We start from the raw sequence: 16,912 nt of genomic DNA, 5'->3' as shown, positions 1-16,912 counted from the left end.
ACCCCCGGAATCGAGAGAAGGGGGTGCCGGTCACTTGGCACAGCCCTCGGTGAAGTCGGCTCTTCCCGGACGCCGTCTCCAATCTGTGCGTGCTTAAAAATACATTAAAAATAGGTTATTTCCTTGCATATCTCTTTCGGGGTCTGCAGATTTAGCCATTGCAGTGGCTGTGGCTGCCCTTCTTCCTGGGATCGATGTCTCTGCTTGCTTGTTCCTGTTCTCTCTCCTGCCACCACCTGGCTGCCCTGCTGACTTGGGGAAATGCGCAGAAATGGCCAGGATGAGCTGTGGAACTTGGGGACGTGTAGTTCTTAAGAGGCCAAATCTCCATCTCCAAAATAATAATAATAATAATAATAATAATAATAATAATAATAATAATAATAATAATATTTTATATCCCGCTCTCCCCAGCCAAGGCCGGGCTCAGGGCGGCTAACAACCAATAATAAAAACGAGTTGAATGAATACAACTTAAAAGCAAGATTAAAATACAACATTAAAACAATTAAAATGCAGCCTCATCACAGGAGGAGAAAGGAAAAAGAAAGAGGGGGAGGGAATCAAACTGGCTCCAAGCCAAAGGCCAGGCGGAACAAGTCTGTCTTACAAGCCCTGCGGAAAGAAATCAGATCCTGCAGGGCCCTGGTCTTATGAGACAGAGCATTCCACTAGTGTTGAAAAGGCCCTGGCTCTGGTTGAAGCTAATCTAACTTCCTTAGGGCTCGGGACCTCTAGGGTGTTTCTATTTATGGACCTTAAGGTCCTCCATGGGGCATACTGGGAGAGGTAGTCCCGTAGATACGAGGGTCCTAGGCCATGAAGGGCTTTAAATATCAAAACCAGCACCTTAAATCTGACCCTGTACTCCACCGGGAACCAGTGCAGCTGGAAAAGCACTGGGTGAATATGTCCCATGGCAGAGACCCTGTGAGGAGCCTCGCTGCAGCATTCTGCACCCGCTGGAGTTTCTGGGACAGCTTCAAGGGCAGCCCCGCATAGAGCGAATTACAGTAGTCAAGCCTGGAGGTGACCGTTTCATGGATCACTGTGGCCAGGTTGGGGCAGGAAAGGTAAGCGACCAACTGCTTGATGTGGTGAAGGAGGAAAAATGTCGCCTTGGCTGTTGCTGTAACCTGTACCTCCATGGAAAGGGAGGCGTCAAGGATTACACCCAAACTCTTAACAGAAGGCAATGGCACTAATTGGGCCCCCTCAAGAGAAGGGAGTTGGTCCCTCATCCCCATGCCATCCCTATGGGACCTCTGTCTTTGAAGGATTTAGTTTCAATTGGCTCCCACGAAACCATCCAGCCACAGCTTCCAAGCATCTGGTCAGTGTGTCCGGGGCCAAGTCGGTGTGGCCATCCATGAACAGATAGAGCTGAGTGTCATCAGCATATTGGTGACAGCCCAGCCCAAAGCTGACAATCTGGGCAAGGGGGTGCATAAAGATGTTAAAAAGCATTGGGGAGAGGATTGCACCCTGCTGCACTCCACACACCAAGGAGTGGCGTGACGACATCTCCCTCCCTAGCGCCATCCTCTGTCCCCGACCAGAGATAAAAGAGCACAGCCATTTTTGGGCTATGCCCTGTATCCCCACGTTGGCGAGGCGGTGGTCCAGAAGATCATGATCGACAATGTCAAAGGCTGCTGACAAATCTAAAAGGATCAGCAGTCCTGACCCGCCTCGATCCAATTGTCTATGGAGATCATCTGTTAGGGCAACCAGAGCAGTCTCGGTCCCGAAACCAGGACAGAACCCGGACTGAGATGGATCTAAAGCCGATGTTTCCTCCAGAAACCTACCAAGCTGTTCAGCAAACGCTCTCAAGAAGCCCAAGACAGCGGCAATAAAATGCCATTTTGCCATATGGAGAGCCCTAGAGAGTGGGCAGTGCCAGGGAAACCCCTGGGAAAGCCAGGTTTTCTACTTTTAAAGTTAATGTGCTTTCTAGCCAGTTAAAGCTGAAAAGCCATTTCTTTTAACTTTTTAACCGGTCCATTTCTATTACTTCTATTTCATCATCGTCCTTTTTATCAGTTTGTCCTGCATGATTCAGCTGCATGCTTTCAGCTTTCAGAGTGCTAGAAAGGGAAGAGGACCTTCCCCCTCACCTCGGTGTTCATTAATTATATCCCATGAAAAGTTTGCATCGTCTTTATAGCCAAGTCTCTCTCCATGCAGGGGAATCCTAGGAGGTAGCTCCAGAGTGAGAACCTACCTGCTCACCCAACCCCCTTGATCTAGTTGCACCAGGAGCTGATCTGACCATGGCACTACTTAGGGTCGGATCACCCACGTCCATAAAGGTGAACACCAGGTCTAAGGCATGTCCGTGGCTATGAGTTGGGCCAAACTTATTCATTGACAGCGCCATGGAGGCCTTTCTCTGAAGCCCTGGGTGTTCCCTTGTAAGAGATACATGATTTTATTGTCAAATCAGGCAAAGGTGGGTTATTCCCCGGCCTGTTACTTTAGAATTGCAAATTTCATTGCCACGCACTGCCACTTCCTGGTGAGGCAAAAGAAGAACTCTTTTCCTTTTCCTTCTGGTGTGGTGTTCTGTACATAGTGAAACCAATGTCCCCACTGTGGAAGGATGTGTGGATCCAGAATTGGCCCCCACAGTCACTTACGGACTCATTGTTAAAATTGTGTTTATGGAAGACAATCTTACTCAGCTACGAGTGATCACCAAAGAAGAAGAAGAAGACATAGTATGCTTAGTTTTAAGGTTTAGACTTAACTTATTGTAAGTTATTGTAAGTTTAAATTAAGTCTGCTGCAACTGGATTTCTTATGGACAGTGCCAATCCTGAATGTATTAGATTTGTGACCATTATGCTCATTTGCCTTCAGTAGCAGTAAAGCTCTGCTGGATGAAATATAATTGTCTCTGGTCTGTTTTTTGGGACTCCTGCAATGCGTTTAAGTTATTACTCTGCTAACTATACATTGGAGTTCTGCTCTGGATCAATATTGAGTAGAATTACATGACACTTGCAACCCACAAAGCACCAGGCAGGAGTTATTTAAAACTATGGGATTCACCTCACAAACCCTGTCTGCAGAACCCCTGTCAATGGCATCCCTTCGCAAGGGGTCTTCTTCCCCCATGCCCCTCAAATTACCTGGGGGTGGGATAACCCCAGAACAGCCCAGGGAGAGGATAATAATAATAATAATAATAATAATAATAATAATAATAATAAGTCACTGATGCCCTGCCCAGGCAGCTTAAGGCCAATCGGCATACCAAAGATGTATGCAAACATGACATGAAGGCTGGCAACATAAACTCTTGCAGACGACCACAGTGCCCAGAGAGACAGTCAGGTCGTACATCTACAGCAGTGACCAGAGGAGGAGCGCAGAGAGAAGAAACGCCCTGGTGCATCTGCAGCAGCACAATTGACGTCTTCACCTGCCCCAGATGCAACAAAACATGTCCTCCCACATCGGTCTCTACAGCCACAAGCAGGCGCTACAACCATCCAACAGCTTGACCTCACCCCAAAGGCGCAGTCCTCCATTGTCTTCCAAGACAAATGGATGCCAACCAATGATATCTTGCCCATCTGACTGGGTTGTCCAAGCCCCTCTAATACGCTTGCACAGACAAGAACATTCAAACCAGCACATTTATTCAACCCCAAGTCCCTTTGTTAGACATGCCTACGTCAAACACCATGCTCTCCGGGTCTCTTCTCCTCTGTCCAAAGTATTGTGTAGACTCAAACTGCCAACCTTTCGATCGGGGCTCAAAGAGGCTCAGTGGTTTAGACTACAGTGCCACCTGCTCCCTTCCAAACAAGAACAAGGAACGACCCTGATGGGACTCAGAGTCTCTAGCTCCCGAGGTTGATGCCTTACACATTAGCCCACTGGGTCACATCATATATGGGTGATCCCATCCCTGAATAAATTATCCTTAACTAAACTTAAAAAGGCACAAGGAGAAGGGGACGACAGAGGACGAGATGGTTGGACAGTGTTCTCGAAGCTACCAGCATGAGTTTGACCAAACTGTGGGAGGCAGTGGAAGACAGGAGTGCTTGGCATCCATGGGGTCACGAAGAGTCGGACACGACTAAACAACAACAAACTTAAAAAGGTCCCAAATCCATTTTTGAGAGCAACGTTGTTGTACTTATTCCACCAACGTCCTGAGATTTTAGGCAAAGCACCAGTAGTGGAGAAAGCCTCTCCGGCACCTGTTGCGAGGCGCTGAGGGGCGGGGCAAACCACCTATAGGAGCGGTGCAAACCACCCAGCAGCGCCCGCACGACTGTGCACATGTGGCGCCCATACGGACAGCCGTCCTACAGCTGGGGGGGGGGAGGCAGCGGGCCATTTTGTCACACCCCCCCCAGGGTGGCACCCGAGGCGGCCCGCACCCCACTTTGTATGCCCCTGCAAAGCGCAGCAGTACAGAGGATGGGAGGCAAATTTGCTTTATTGGACAAATGACCTGCTTGTGGCTGGTTGGCCCCTAGATGGCGCTCATGTAACTAAGCTAGAGGAAAACGTGACATAATTGGCTGCAAATAATCGAGATGGAGACTTCTTGCAAAGCTCTAAAAAGAAGGGTCTATATGCAGGGATCTGACTTTCAAACGCTGCTGCAACAGTGATTGCCCCAAATTGAAGGATGTCATAACAATTCTGCACCAAGCCCTTTTATCCCAAATCTCTGAACCGCTGGTAAATTTCTGAGCGGTATTGGAAGGGGATCTAGGATGAAACAGTGAGACAGAGAGAGAGAGAAAGGATGCTTAAACTGGGATACCATTGGAGTATTACCCCAGTGAAGTTATGTCATGTGAATCCAACTCAGAGAATATGCTTCGATGGGAAGGCTGTAACCAGATTGGCACAATGTTTTACACGTGATCTTGTTCTGTGGTGCAGACACAGGAGGTTGCAACCATTGTTAACCAGACAGCTTGTTCTGCAGAGACTTAATCTTGTATCTGACAACCGCTGCCTGGCTAGAAAGAGCTCCTCGTTGTATGCATCGCCATCCATGCAGTTCCCATTGCAGGGACAGGGGTGCAAAGTTTGGTCTCTTACCTTAGCTGGCAAGCAAAAACTTAAGGTAAAGAGGGGCGAAAGCAGGTGGAACAGGTTTGCAGGTACCCCTGTGGAACCTTCTTCTCTTATGTGGCCAGTTAGAGAGGTTTAATACAATAGCCACTTCCTCAGAAAAATGTTTTGGTTACATTACTGAGATGCCTTCCTGGCTAAGCAGCCCCTGGTGGGCATTGCTAAGAGGATGAATTTAAGGTGCTTGTGGATTTTCTTTTCCAACATGTCAAACTCTAGTGTTAAAGTTCTTTTGTTTATTTATTGAATGATGTTATGCAAATAGATAGATAGATACACAGTATATAATATATATGACTGTTAGCCCTGGGCTTGGCTTTCTGGGCCATGTGGCCAGCCTGACTAAAATGCTTCTAGCGCAATGGAAGACCGTGATGGAAACCAGAGTGCACGGAAAAGCTGTTAACCTTCCTGCCACAGCGGTACCTACTTATCTACTTCTATGCAAATTAGGTTATTTGCACAGGATAATGTACATAGAAAAATGTTCTGATGCCCTAGACAGTGAGCTAATTTAGCATGTTTACAGTCGTACCTTGGAAGTCAAACAGAATCCGTTCCGGATGTCCGTTCGACTTCCAAAACGTTTGGAAACCAAGGCTCAGCTTGGAAGCCACAGAACCTATGTTGGACATTCGGGTTCCAAAAGAACATTCGCAGACCACAACACTCACTTCTGGGTTTGTGGCATTTGGGAGCCAAAAGTTCGAATTGCAAGGCTTTCGAGGTATGACTGTCTTTTACTTACATTTTACTAATATGCAAAAACTTTGAAACCAGTGAAGATACGACACGGGAAATTCTCCAGACCACACCATGGTCTGGAGTAGGACGCCTCTATCCCACCATGGTCTGCAGTAGGACGCCTCTATCCCACTCTGCCCTGCCCATTTCCAGCGCGGCTTCAGTGCAGAAAGCAGTCCTCAAGTGTGTACTTGCCACATCCAGCGTTGCACTAGAAAAACAAATGAACACTGCAAGATAGCAGAGTGTGACAGAGATATGGGGCTTTGGCTGAAGGGGGTCACAGAGTTCAGGAGGTTGTTTCAGGAATTAAAAAATAAAAATACTTGGACATTTAATTTACAAAGTTATATATATGTCTGCATATCTAAGGAGTCCCCTGAGCGTTCAGAAGCTACCACCTAATTTTATTAGAGGGGATGATGATTACTTGGGATAGCAGCTCTTCCTCATGCAGCCTTTGTGGTTGAGGGAAATAAAAAGAGTCTATCATACTAGCATATGAAGGTTGGTGGCTGGCTTTCACAGGTTAGAACAAAATGGCTTCTTTTTCACAAATCCACCTAAATTCAGCGGTGCACATTTCAGAGCGAACTTGACCGGATTTCACAACTCCACAAGCAGCTCCAGTTCCTGGAAGAGGCAGTGGGAACCTGTGGAAACAGAGAAAACCTCCGGTCAGTAATTTCACAATGCATGAAGCACCGTGCAGAATTAGACCAAAGGTATATCTTGTCCAGCAGCAGGGACCAGCCATTTGTCTGGAACTTGAGCTGCCTGACAGACTCTAGCAGGTGTCAATCAACTGATGCCATTATGTCAGATGGTTGACAGGTACATTATCCTGTCCACCTATGGAAGTTGGGCCACAAGGTGATAAGAGAAGAATCTGGCCCGCTGGACCAAGAAAGGTTCCCCTGATCTAGTCCAGCTAGCCTAGTGTCTCTGAGAAGCTCCTGAGGATTTTCCTTCTCCTGCTCCCCAAATCTGATATTCTGAGGGATTATTGCATCTAAAACACAGCAGTCTGAATTAGTGGTCACAACTAATCACTGCCTGCAGTCTATCCTCCAATCATTTATTTAACCCTGTTTCTCCAAGACATATAATCTCCAAATTGGGAAGTTCAGATTAGCTATAGCCATGGATAACAGTAATCAACTGTGAAAGCTAACCTGAACTTCCCAGTTTGCAAATTTTAACCCCACAAACATCTAATCTCCTAACCGAGGGACTAAGATGACAGAAAAGTGGCCATAGTAATTTTAGAGCAAAATCACAATGTGCCCTTGGAAGAAGTCTCACTTGCTCAAGCCTGATTGTCTGAATGTACCTCGTGAGGGAGGCCTGGCCCGCAATTTGAGGACCTTGTACTGTGCTTGTCGTGTGACAACGTGCTGAGCTGCGATAGGCTCATGTTCCCAATATCTCACAGTCCATGTCCACATTCCTCCCCCTACCATGGTAGGGTGGTTTTAAAGAAACTTGTGAAGCGTGAGCTACTTTTCTTTAGGAAAAAGTTAATCTTGCTACGATCTGAGAAAAGGCGGAAGAACTGCAAGGGAAATACTGTGGGTGTCCCATAAAAGGAGAGCAAATAGAGCATGGCAATTCCACACTAAACACCAAGTTTGAAGCTATTGAAATTTGGTGTGTGGAGTGCGGCTTGTGAATTTGGTTACAGTAGGCATTACTTGTTGTGCTCTCTCTCTCTCTCTCTCTCTCTCTCTCTCTCTCTCTCTCACACACACACACACACACACACGCACGCACACACAGATCTGTAGAGGAGAAAATAATAAAGTTACTTATTATAGGAGGTACATAAAACTTGGAAAGGAAAAATACTAGTTCTAACCTAACAATGTAGAGAAGACAAAGGCACTAATATGGAAATGAGGCATCTGCAATTCAGAGAAAGCTATTACTGTACAGGAAAGATTGTTTGTACAAATGTAAGAAAACACTTACAGGGCTTGATTTAAGGCTGAGCCTTCCACCCAGGTCCAGGTGTTGCGCAGATGTGTAACATTAAGTCCAATCCAGACAGGATATTTCTCTTGAGTGAAGTCCTGTATGAATTCCTGCCAATAACACGAGGGAAATTGTAATTCTGCTAGTGTTCGTGTTTCTTTGTCGAAAACTGTTGGGCAGGGATGGTTCAGTTTCAGTTTCTAATTTTTCTAACCTTCAACACAGTTCTCTACATTTCCACATCAGTGTTTTAGGTGTGTGAATTTCTTCTAATATACCTGTTTTAGAAGCAGTTTTGCCTAATGCATACATATTTTTTTTTGCAAAGGAAGCTTCCCTAATACAGTGCATTTTTTAATTTTTATTAATGCATGCATTTTTATGCATGGTTCATAATGCATGCTTCATAACTCCAGTATGTGCATTTTTGTACACAGCACTTGACTGATGACCTGCATTGCAAAATCCAGAGTCACGTTGTTTTTCCTACCATTTCTGCCCAATCCCGGACCACGAGCATTTGAGATCTCTTCCTGGAACAGTCATTGTAGCTCCTAAGCCATTGCCATTTCTCTTTAGAAAACCAGTAGCACTTCCCCTTCCACGCAGCCCAGTTGTTTGGACAGAGCTTACACCTGGCACCTTCTATAAGGAGGAAAAAAGAGAAAGAAAAGGCATTTGGTTATTTTAGTCTAGTCATCATTTCAGCTCTTTACATACATGGTTCTCAAATCCGTTCCGGAAGTCTACTCCAAAACCAAAGCGTTCCAAAACCAAGGTGCGCTTCCCCATAGAAAGTAATGCAAAATGGATTAATCTGTTCCAGACTTTTAAAAACAACCTCTAAAATTGCAATTTAACATGAATTTTACTATCTAATGAGACTATTGATCCATAAAATGAAAGCAATTCATTGAAAATGTTAAAAATGAAAAAATGGAAATTGAAAAAATGAAAAAATGAAAGCAAAAATGTACTGCAGTCGCACAATCAATCAATCAATCAATCAGTAGCTGAACCACACAGTCACAAAAACAAAACAAAAAAAGAGCTGCAAAAACAAAAAGACAGATCTCAGCGTGGCACTCAAATCAGAAGCATAACACTCAAAACGGAGCATGTTCGGCTTCCGGGAAAGGTTCGCAAACCGGAACAGTTACTTTTGGGTTTGCAGTGTTTGGGTTCCAAGTTGCTTGAGTACCAAGGCGTTTGAGAACCGAGGTACCACTATATTATGATTGTTCACACAAATGAAGACTGAACTAATACTCCATGCTCTGGTAGCTGCAAGGTGCTCTATGTGAAGCTGCCCTGAAAACTGTTTGGGAAACTACAGAATGCAGCAACCAGATTGCTGGTGGGGATGGCTGTGAGAAGGAGCATGAAGCAGCCACACGGCTTGTCTATTAGTGTCCAGGCCCAATTCAGGGTGCACAGGTTAGTTTCAGAAGTCCTAAATGACATGGGACTCAAATATCTCACTATTTTCAGATCCGTCCTTACATAAGAACCTCATTTTCACCAATAATAGGCAAATGTTTCAGGCATCTCAGGAGGAAGAGATGGGAGCTTACCTGTAAATGGCTCACACAGGTGAATGGCCATCTCTTCAGAACAGGGGCTTCTATCTGCTCTCGTGGGGCTTTTCAAGGTTCCTGCTTCATCCTCAGTAGCATTGGCAGCTGTTACACGAGTTTCACCTTTCCATAAGCCTCCCTCCAAAGCTTGAAGCGCAGAGGGGCAGATGATACCAGAAAGCCGTTTTACAATAAATAGCAATGCGAGGCAGCACAAAGCAAGTGTTATCCCACAATTTCAAATGCATCCCTGCCCCCATCTCTTTCCCTGTTGCCAGAAATATTGTGAACCACCCGGATATCTTCAGATGAAGGGCAGTATATAAATTTAATACAATTAAATTAAATCCAGGCTTTTAGAGAAGTGGGTTTCTTGCATAAAAGTGCTCAATCCATGATAATTGTGCAACCAGAATCTTGCCAGTAGGGGACTGAAACGCACCCCAAAATAGTGACAGGCAGGAAGTGCCCTTAGACAACAATCACTGGATTTCTAACATCTGAGGCCCAAAATGAATTGGGTGGTGGGACACTGAAGTGGAGAAACTGCAGGAAAACTCACCTCCTGCTGCTTCCCCCCCCAAAAAAATACTGTTCTCCAGGCCATTTCCCCCTTTCTGGATGCAAACCTCTGCTGCGAGTTAAATATGATGGGAGCAGCAAGGGTTAAGCCATCCCTTTTTACCTGCTATACCTCTGTATTCCCTCCCAGGTTCAAAGGCTGGGAGCCAAACTGAACCATTATTTAAAAATCTTTATTTAACCCATAGCTGTCAATTTACAAATTTGAAAATAAGGGATCAGCAGCCAAAATAAGGGACCTGCAGCCTCACCTGTTCCAGGCACTCCAGTCTTCCTGTCCTCCTGCGTCTGGTCAAACTCATGCTGGGTAGCCTCGAGAACACTGTCCAACCAACTTTGTAACCAGAGGTTCAACTGACTAGAATCTGAATCACATGTACCACAAGGCCTATGCAGCCTCAACTTAAGATGGCTCCCCGGCCTGGCTTTGCACTGCAAAGTTTGCAGCAGCACGTGCAACAAAATGGCGTCCAGCATTCAAAAAACTCCTCAGCTTGCATTAACTAGCCACACACAAGGCATGGAAGCGCCACCCCCCAGTCGTTCTTAGACTTCTTATTGGGTGAGCAACACAGCCAAGCAACACAGTTGGAGCCTCCCTCCTCCCTGGCCGGCAGGGAGGGAGGGAGAGGAGCTGCTTCCTTTGAAATTTAAGGGACATCATTTAAGGGACATTTAAGGGACATCCATCAATAAGGGACAGCAGTGGGGCATGGCGCTGGAATAAGGGACTGTCCCTTCAAATAAGGGACACTTGACAGCTATGATTTAACCCTCCCAGCCTTGAAATCTCCAGATGATGGGGCTGCAGATGCATCTCACACTGCACTCCCTCATCCCCAAATACCTACTTATTTATTTAATATAGTCTACCTTTCTTCCAAACCGGGATTCACGGCGGCTTTAAAAGCATCATCATAAAATGCAAAGTAATAAACCAATAGTTAAAAATACATTAAGACACACTCAGAACCAGCACTAAAGTGCAGTTTGCTCTGGCAGCCGCTAGGTGGTCAACATCATCTGCACTTCAGTTTTCAGTGGTCTGTCTGATTAATAAGGTCTTATCCTGCCAGAGGAAGGGAAACAAAGAGGAAGTCCTTCTAGCCCAAGCATGAACATTTTTTCCGGTGGTAAAATCATAAAAATAGCTCAACAACTTCAATCCTAAAAAAAGGTCAACAACTTTGGTCAACCCTTTGGTTCACTTCATCAAATTTAGCCCTCTTTGAAAAAAGTTTAGACACCCCTGGTCTAGCCTCTCACATATGGGGGGAGCTTTTAATCACGTACCCCGAGTTCCAACAATAACCAATAATGTGAGGTGGAGACAGAGCACCAGAGAGATGATTTGAAGGATGAAAGAATAGACACTCACAAATGTTTCTCCCCCCCCTTGAAAAAAAGGGAACTATCCCCCCCTCACAGAGGTGAACTAGATGACCCTCACGGTCCTAACTCTATGTTTCTGTGATCTCTTCAACTTTTTATTTTTTTGTGGGGGGGATGCCACAGAAAAAAGCTGACTTAACTAGGAAGCTGTAATGCCTGCAACACTCAACAATGCAGTTTTGTTATATTGTCTTAGAAGGGGTTTGACTACGTTGCTTGCCATTAACAGCGCATGTACTTCACAAATCACCACTGCACCACTGCTCAGGGCAAATGCATACTCTTAAGGCTGTAATGAAACATTATGATAGTCATGTGTCTTTTGCCCAAAGCAGCAAACTTGAGTTTCCTCTGTCTCTGGCTTGTAACATCTTCTGCTATGTGTAATACAATGTCACCTAATGTTACAGTGCCCCTCCTCCCTGCTTCCTTGGTTGACCCTTGCCTGGGCTGAAAAACACTTTGCATGCGACAACAAGCCTACCGTAATATTTTGCATTACTAGACGTCACCAGGAAGAGGGAGAGAATTAGGCACTGCGTTTCAGCTTTGGGCAGAGGCACCTCACATCCTGAGCTCTAGACCAGGGGTCAGCAAACTTTTTCAGCAGGGGGCTGGTCCACTGTCCCTTAGACCTTGTGGGGGGCCAGACAATTTTTTGGGGGGTGGGTGAACAAATTCCTATGCCCCACAAATAACCCAGAGGTGCATTTTAAATAAAAGGACACCTTCTACTCATGTAAAAACATGCTGATTCCCGGACCGTCTGCGGGCCGGATAGAGAAGGCGATTGGGCTGGATCTGGGCCCCAGGCCTTAGTTTGCCTACCCATGCTCTAGTCTGATGGTCAGCACAGCCAGCCATTATTTGGGTGGGCACACACTCCTTCCAGCTGTCTGAAGGCCTGCCACCCTGAAACCAACGCTTCACCTCACCTCACCTCATGGGCAATCCGGCCTTGAGAGTCAGACGACCTCTTTCTAAACTGAGAAGATACCAAGTGCTCTAGTTTAAGATGATCCACCTTTCCTGCACATTTACTGGGGGAGGGCACACAAATCCCCTTCGTTGTCTCCCTCTCCCCTCACTCTGAATATTATTTCCATTTCCCCCCGGAATTTAGATCAAGGAACTGTGCACTACACACGCCATGTGGTTTTAAAATCAAGGGTTTGGGGGTTTGTTTGTTTGTTTTTTGGAAAACGAAGACAGACATCTAAGAACTTACCAAACACCATCAGCGCAATCACGGCCGATCCCAGAATGACACAGGTTGCCCCTAATATCCCCAGTGAGATTTTGTACCGAGCGATTAGCCTAGAATTGCCTGCAAGAAATCAATGTGGAGTGAGGAAACTTAACTACAGTTCTGACCCTTGGCAGCTGTTTTTTTTTTTTTTTTTTTTGCAGCACACATATTCAAACAGCACTAAGATTGCCCTGTCTCATATTTTTGGCGTGAGTATCCTGCAAACAACCGTACGTCCTGAATTAGAAACAACCACTATTTTCAGGACATGCCTTATTGGCTCTCTACAGGGGCTCCCACACACGAGGGTTTTGCAGTGTCTGACTGGCACTGATGGAGGAGACTTAAGAACGTACCAAAAACCCCTGATGCATCAGACCAAAGGCCCAGTTAGCCCAGCACCCTGTTCTCACAGGGGCGAAGCGGATGCTTATACACAGTTTGCAAGCAGGATATGAGCACAATGCCACTCTCCCCACTTGTAGAACAGAAAAATCTTTATTTGCATCAGCCACTAGGTAAAGGTAAAGGGACCCTTGACCATTAGGTCCAGTCGTGACCGACTCTGGGGTTGCGGAGCTCATCTCGCTTTATTGGCTGAGGGAGCCGGTGTACAGCGTCTGGGCCATGTGACCAGCATGACTAAGCCACTTCTGGCGAACCAGAGCAGCGCATGGAAACGCCGTTTACCTTCCCGCTGGAGCGGTACCTATTTATCTACTTGCACTTTTATGTGCTTTCAAACTGCTAGGTGGGCAGGAGCAGGGACCGGGCAACGGGGATTCGAACAGCCAACCTTCTGATTGGCAAGTCCTAGGCTCTGTGGTTTAACCCACAGTGCCACCCATATCCCGCATCAGCCACTAGCCATAGCAATAAAAGAAAATAAAATGTACTGAAGATAGAGGTAAAAACTTAACTATAGAAAATACATTTTGGGGGTTTACATCAATAATCAAATAATAGATCTTATTCTAATTGCCTCTGCTAAAACTTTGCAGTTTTGCTGTCACCTGATCATCTTGATATGCTAAAAGAAAGGACACGGTAGCAATGGTTGAGCGACCCAGCATGGACAATAATAGAGGGGTAATAACCTCACTCCTCGAATCTTTATAAAGAGTGCAAATCAGAAGCACATGAGCCACTGATTCAATACTGCCACCTCCACAGGGACATAACCGTTTTTCCAGTGGATATTTTTTTTTTAATCAACCCTCAAGTATAGCTGAAGGCAGCATATTCTATCTTGCAAAAGTGAAAGTGTGTCTGTATTTTGGAATGGTTAAATTTTGCAAAGAGGGTGCCAAAGTGTTGAAATGACTAGGTGGAGAATAATCATACCATGGACAAAATTTCCTTATTGCGGCCAGATTATTCTGTCACTTGACATCATATAAGCGCTGTCTATTTAAATGATTTGCTTTACTGAAGCCCAGTGTTAGTAACTGTTGTGGTGATAAACCAGAAAAGTGAAGCTTTGGGTTGACAATTTTAGTCCAAGCGCTCTCATGCCAATCTTGCGATACTAGGGGTAGTAGACCAGTGGGGTTTAAATTTCGGTGAAGCCAATAATTAAATGCCCTACGTCAAATCTGTAATTCAACAGAGTGAGGGTTAGTCTCTAAGCGCAATGAAGCATTTGGAACACAGGATGGAGGAGAATAAAAAATTGCCTTGGGAACTTAGATTGAACTGCTTCTGTATATCCAGGGTGAGTGCCTGTCCAAGTCTGAGCCCCATATAATAACTGTGCTGGGGGCTTAGCTTTAGCCACCTTTTGTAAGGAAAAAGCGTGTCAGAATTTTGGCACTTTGGGACACTGTTTCCTTTGCATATTTCTGATGTGCTCCTCATGACCCTGTTGACTGAAGAACAAGGCTGAGGTATTTAAAGACTTTAATCTGTTCAATTAACTGATTTTCCATATACCATCTATGGGCCCTATGGTTTCTTGAAAACACCATGACTTTAGTTTTCTTGTAATTCACAGCCAAATGTTCCCTTTGGCAGTACCCTGAGAATGCCCGCATCAATCTATTTAGGCCCATTTTTGTTTGTGATAGAAGTACCACATCATCTGTTTATAATAATAAAGAGTTGGCTTTGTGGCCAATTTAGGGGCATGATACTCTGGAGATGTTAAACACTGGAAAATATCATTTGTATATCAATTAAACAATGCAGGAGCTATGATACAACCTTGCTCAACTCCCTTTGTGGCTGGTACGGATCCTGTGAGCTGCCCATTTGTACAGCAATGCACTTTCAGCACAGTGTTTTTTATACAGACATTTAATCAAGAACAATAATCTTTTATCTATACTTGAAGAGTTCAACTTATCCCACAGTCTTACTTGAGAGATTGAATCAAATGCAGCTTTCAGATCAAGGAAAGCTGTGTATAGCACACCACCTGGTTTCTTAACATACTTATCTATAAAATGGGCTAGTACAAAGCAATTATCTATAGTGAATCTGCCTTGTTTAAATCCTGCTTCCTCTTTGGCAAGAATAGCTTCATCAATTATCCAATCAACTAGCTTATTGTAAAGGTGCTTTGCATATAATTTGCTAATTACAGGTAGCAAACCAATTAGTCTATAACTAGCCAGATCAGATGTAAGGTCCTTTTTGAATAAAGGGATGACTACCTCTGTGGTCCAAAATTCAAGGAATAACTTGGATGAATTGATAAATTAGAATATTACTGCCAGCAGGCCGGCCTACCAGTCGACGTTCGATTTCAACAGTTCTGGGGGCAAATAGTCTATGCCTGGTGCTTTACTATTTTTTAACTGTGAAATAAGGTCCTTGACCTCTATTATATCTCCTCGATACTTTTAATCTCCAGTAACTGGTATCCAGAGGTAGACCATAGCAATTATTATTATTATTATACATTTATAGAATGCATCACAGCAGAAAGTCACTGAAACAGTGTCCATGATAAGAATAAAGCCAAACACAGAACATAAGCTCTCAAAACAATAAAACTTGCAATGCAACACAATTTCAACAGATACAAAATTAATCTGATGCCACTTGTGTTGTAAATTTTCACACGAATATAAATAATATAAAAGATTAGCACAACATAGTCATACAAAGTATGAAATAAAATGAACCTTGTGCCAAACTGCCCCACCCCGCTCTCTGCATTTACAGCTAAGCAGCTTACAAAGTATAAAACTCACTTACTCAGAGTGGTATTCGACTAGATGTTACTCTGAGTAGACCCACTGAAATTAATGCACATGACCAAGGCTATCCTCCTAAGAAGTAAGCTCTATTGAACTCAGCAGAACTTACTCCTCAGTAGACACGGTTAGGTTTGCGCTGCATAAATTTCAACAAATCTATGTTGAGTAAAAACTTAGTTGAATACAACCAACAAGCTATGAACTAGCAGTGATATCCCAAAAAGTTGCTCAAACCTAATTCAGAGAGGGTTGTGTGCCCCAGAAAGGGCACTGCTTAATAATAATAATATAAAAGTGCAAACAAAGATTTTTTTCTATAAAAAACCCATACCTTGTGTCCTCTTAGCTTCTGCCCAGCGTGCAGAGTTTTTATTACTTGGCTGGAGACTTAACGCCATGTAGCCGTCTTCATCTTCCATGGCCCAAATGGTTAAATCTCAAGAGACTTATGGAAAAGAATGAGCTTGAGTAGATGCTGGCTAGATCTCTTGAATGTGGGGCTCAGGGTTGCAAAGGAAATGCAAGCACCCTTTCCGGCATCTCAACTGTGAAACCACAGGTAAGGCCTTAAGAAGTGACCATAATAGATAGTAATCTAACACAGCATATAGCAGGCAAGGTCCTTGCCCCAGTCTAGCTCTTTTCTTGGGTACCAGATCTCAAATGCATATGAGGCTGCCAACAGTATTCAAAAGCACACTGCCTCCGATTGGCAGCATCGCGAGAAGCCAATGAGAGCCTTATCCTTCATGAATTCATCTAGTCCTCCCTTCTCCTCCTGCCTTTTATATTTGCACATTGCAACAGCCTGCGAGGCAGGCTAGACTAAGCTAATGGATGTACATTGCACAGCAGAGCAGGGATGCAGGGAGCCTAATCCACATACAGTGTTCCAGGCGCAGAAAATCCTGTTGCAGTTTCCATCCAGCACCTCCTAACTAGAACCCGGCAATTAGAGAAAGCTACCTCTTGTTAGCAACTCTGAATGGCTTGCTAAAGCGATCAACAAGCCTCCTGTTCGAGTGTTTTGCCACAGGACAGCTCAACCTGGACATCCTGCAGTATAATTTATATCACTG

General features: G+C 44.7%; 1 protein-coding gene across 2 annotated transcripts; it reads right to left on the bottom strand.

Annotated features, from left to right (window-relative positions):
- Positions 1 to 5,333: 5,333 nt before the first annotated feature.
- On the bottom strand, positions 5,334 to 16,369 carry LOC310670858 (killer cell lectin-like receptor subfamily F member 1). Of its 2 annotated transcripts, none has more exons than XM_083426668.1 (6): positions 16,165 to 16,278; positions 10,241 to 12,708; positions 9,405 to 9,554; positions 8,321 to 8,475; positions 7,828 to 7,940; positions 5,334 to 6,509 (listed from the first exon to the last, which is right to left on the bottom strand). In XM_083426668.1, the coding sequence occupies exons 2-6, from the start codon at positions 10,464 to 10,466 to the stop codon at positions 6,386 to 6,388; spliced, it is 768 nt and encodes a 255-aa protein (XP_083282794.1). In that variant the 5' UTR covers positions 10,467 to 12,708; positions 16,165 to 16,278; the 3' UTR covers positions 5,334 to 6,385. The 2 variants fall into 2 exon arrangements, with proteins under 2 accessions (XP_083282794.1, XP_083282795.1); XM_083426669.1 differs by having other exon boundaries at positions 6,166 to 6,509; positions 12,610 to 12,708; positions 16,165 to 16,369.
- Positions 16,370 to 16,912: the final 543 nt, after the last annotated feature.

This window comes from Podarcis tiliguerta (assembly GCF_965153285.1).
Source record: "Podarcis tiliguerta genome assembly, chromosome: 2".
Classification (NCBI taxonomy): domain Eukaryota; kingdom Metazoa; phylum Chordata; class Lepidosauria; order Squamata; family Lacertidae; genus Podarcis; species Podarcis tiliguerta.
Note: the sequence above shows the minus strand (reverse complement) of the source record. Positions and strands in the feature narration are given on the sequence as shown.

Excerpts from the sequence above, each read along its gene's own strand:
- LOC310670858 (XM_083426668.1), bottom strand. The coding sequence starts at position 10,466 with ATGCTGGACGCCATTTTGTTGCACGTGCTGCTGCAAACTTTGCAGTGC. Across the intron at positions 8,476-9,404 it reads CCTGTGTGAGCCATTTACAG|AAGGTGCCAGGTGTAAGCTC; the intron begins GTAAGCTCCCAT and ends TCCTCCTTATAG. Across the intron at positions 7,941-8,320 it reads TCCGGGATTGGGCAGAAATG|GAATTCATACAGGACTTCAC; the intron begins GTAGGAAAAACA and ends TGTTATTGGCAG.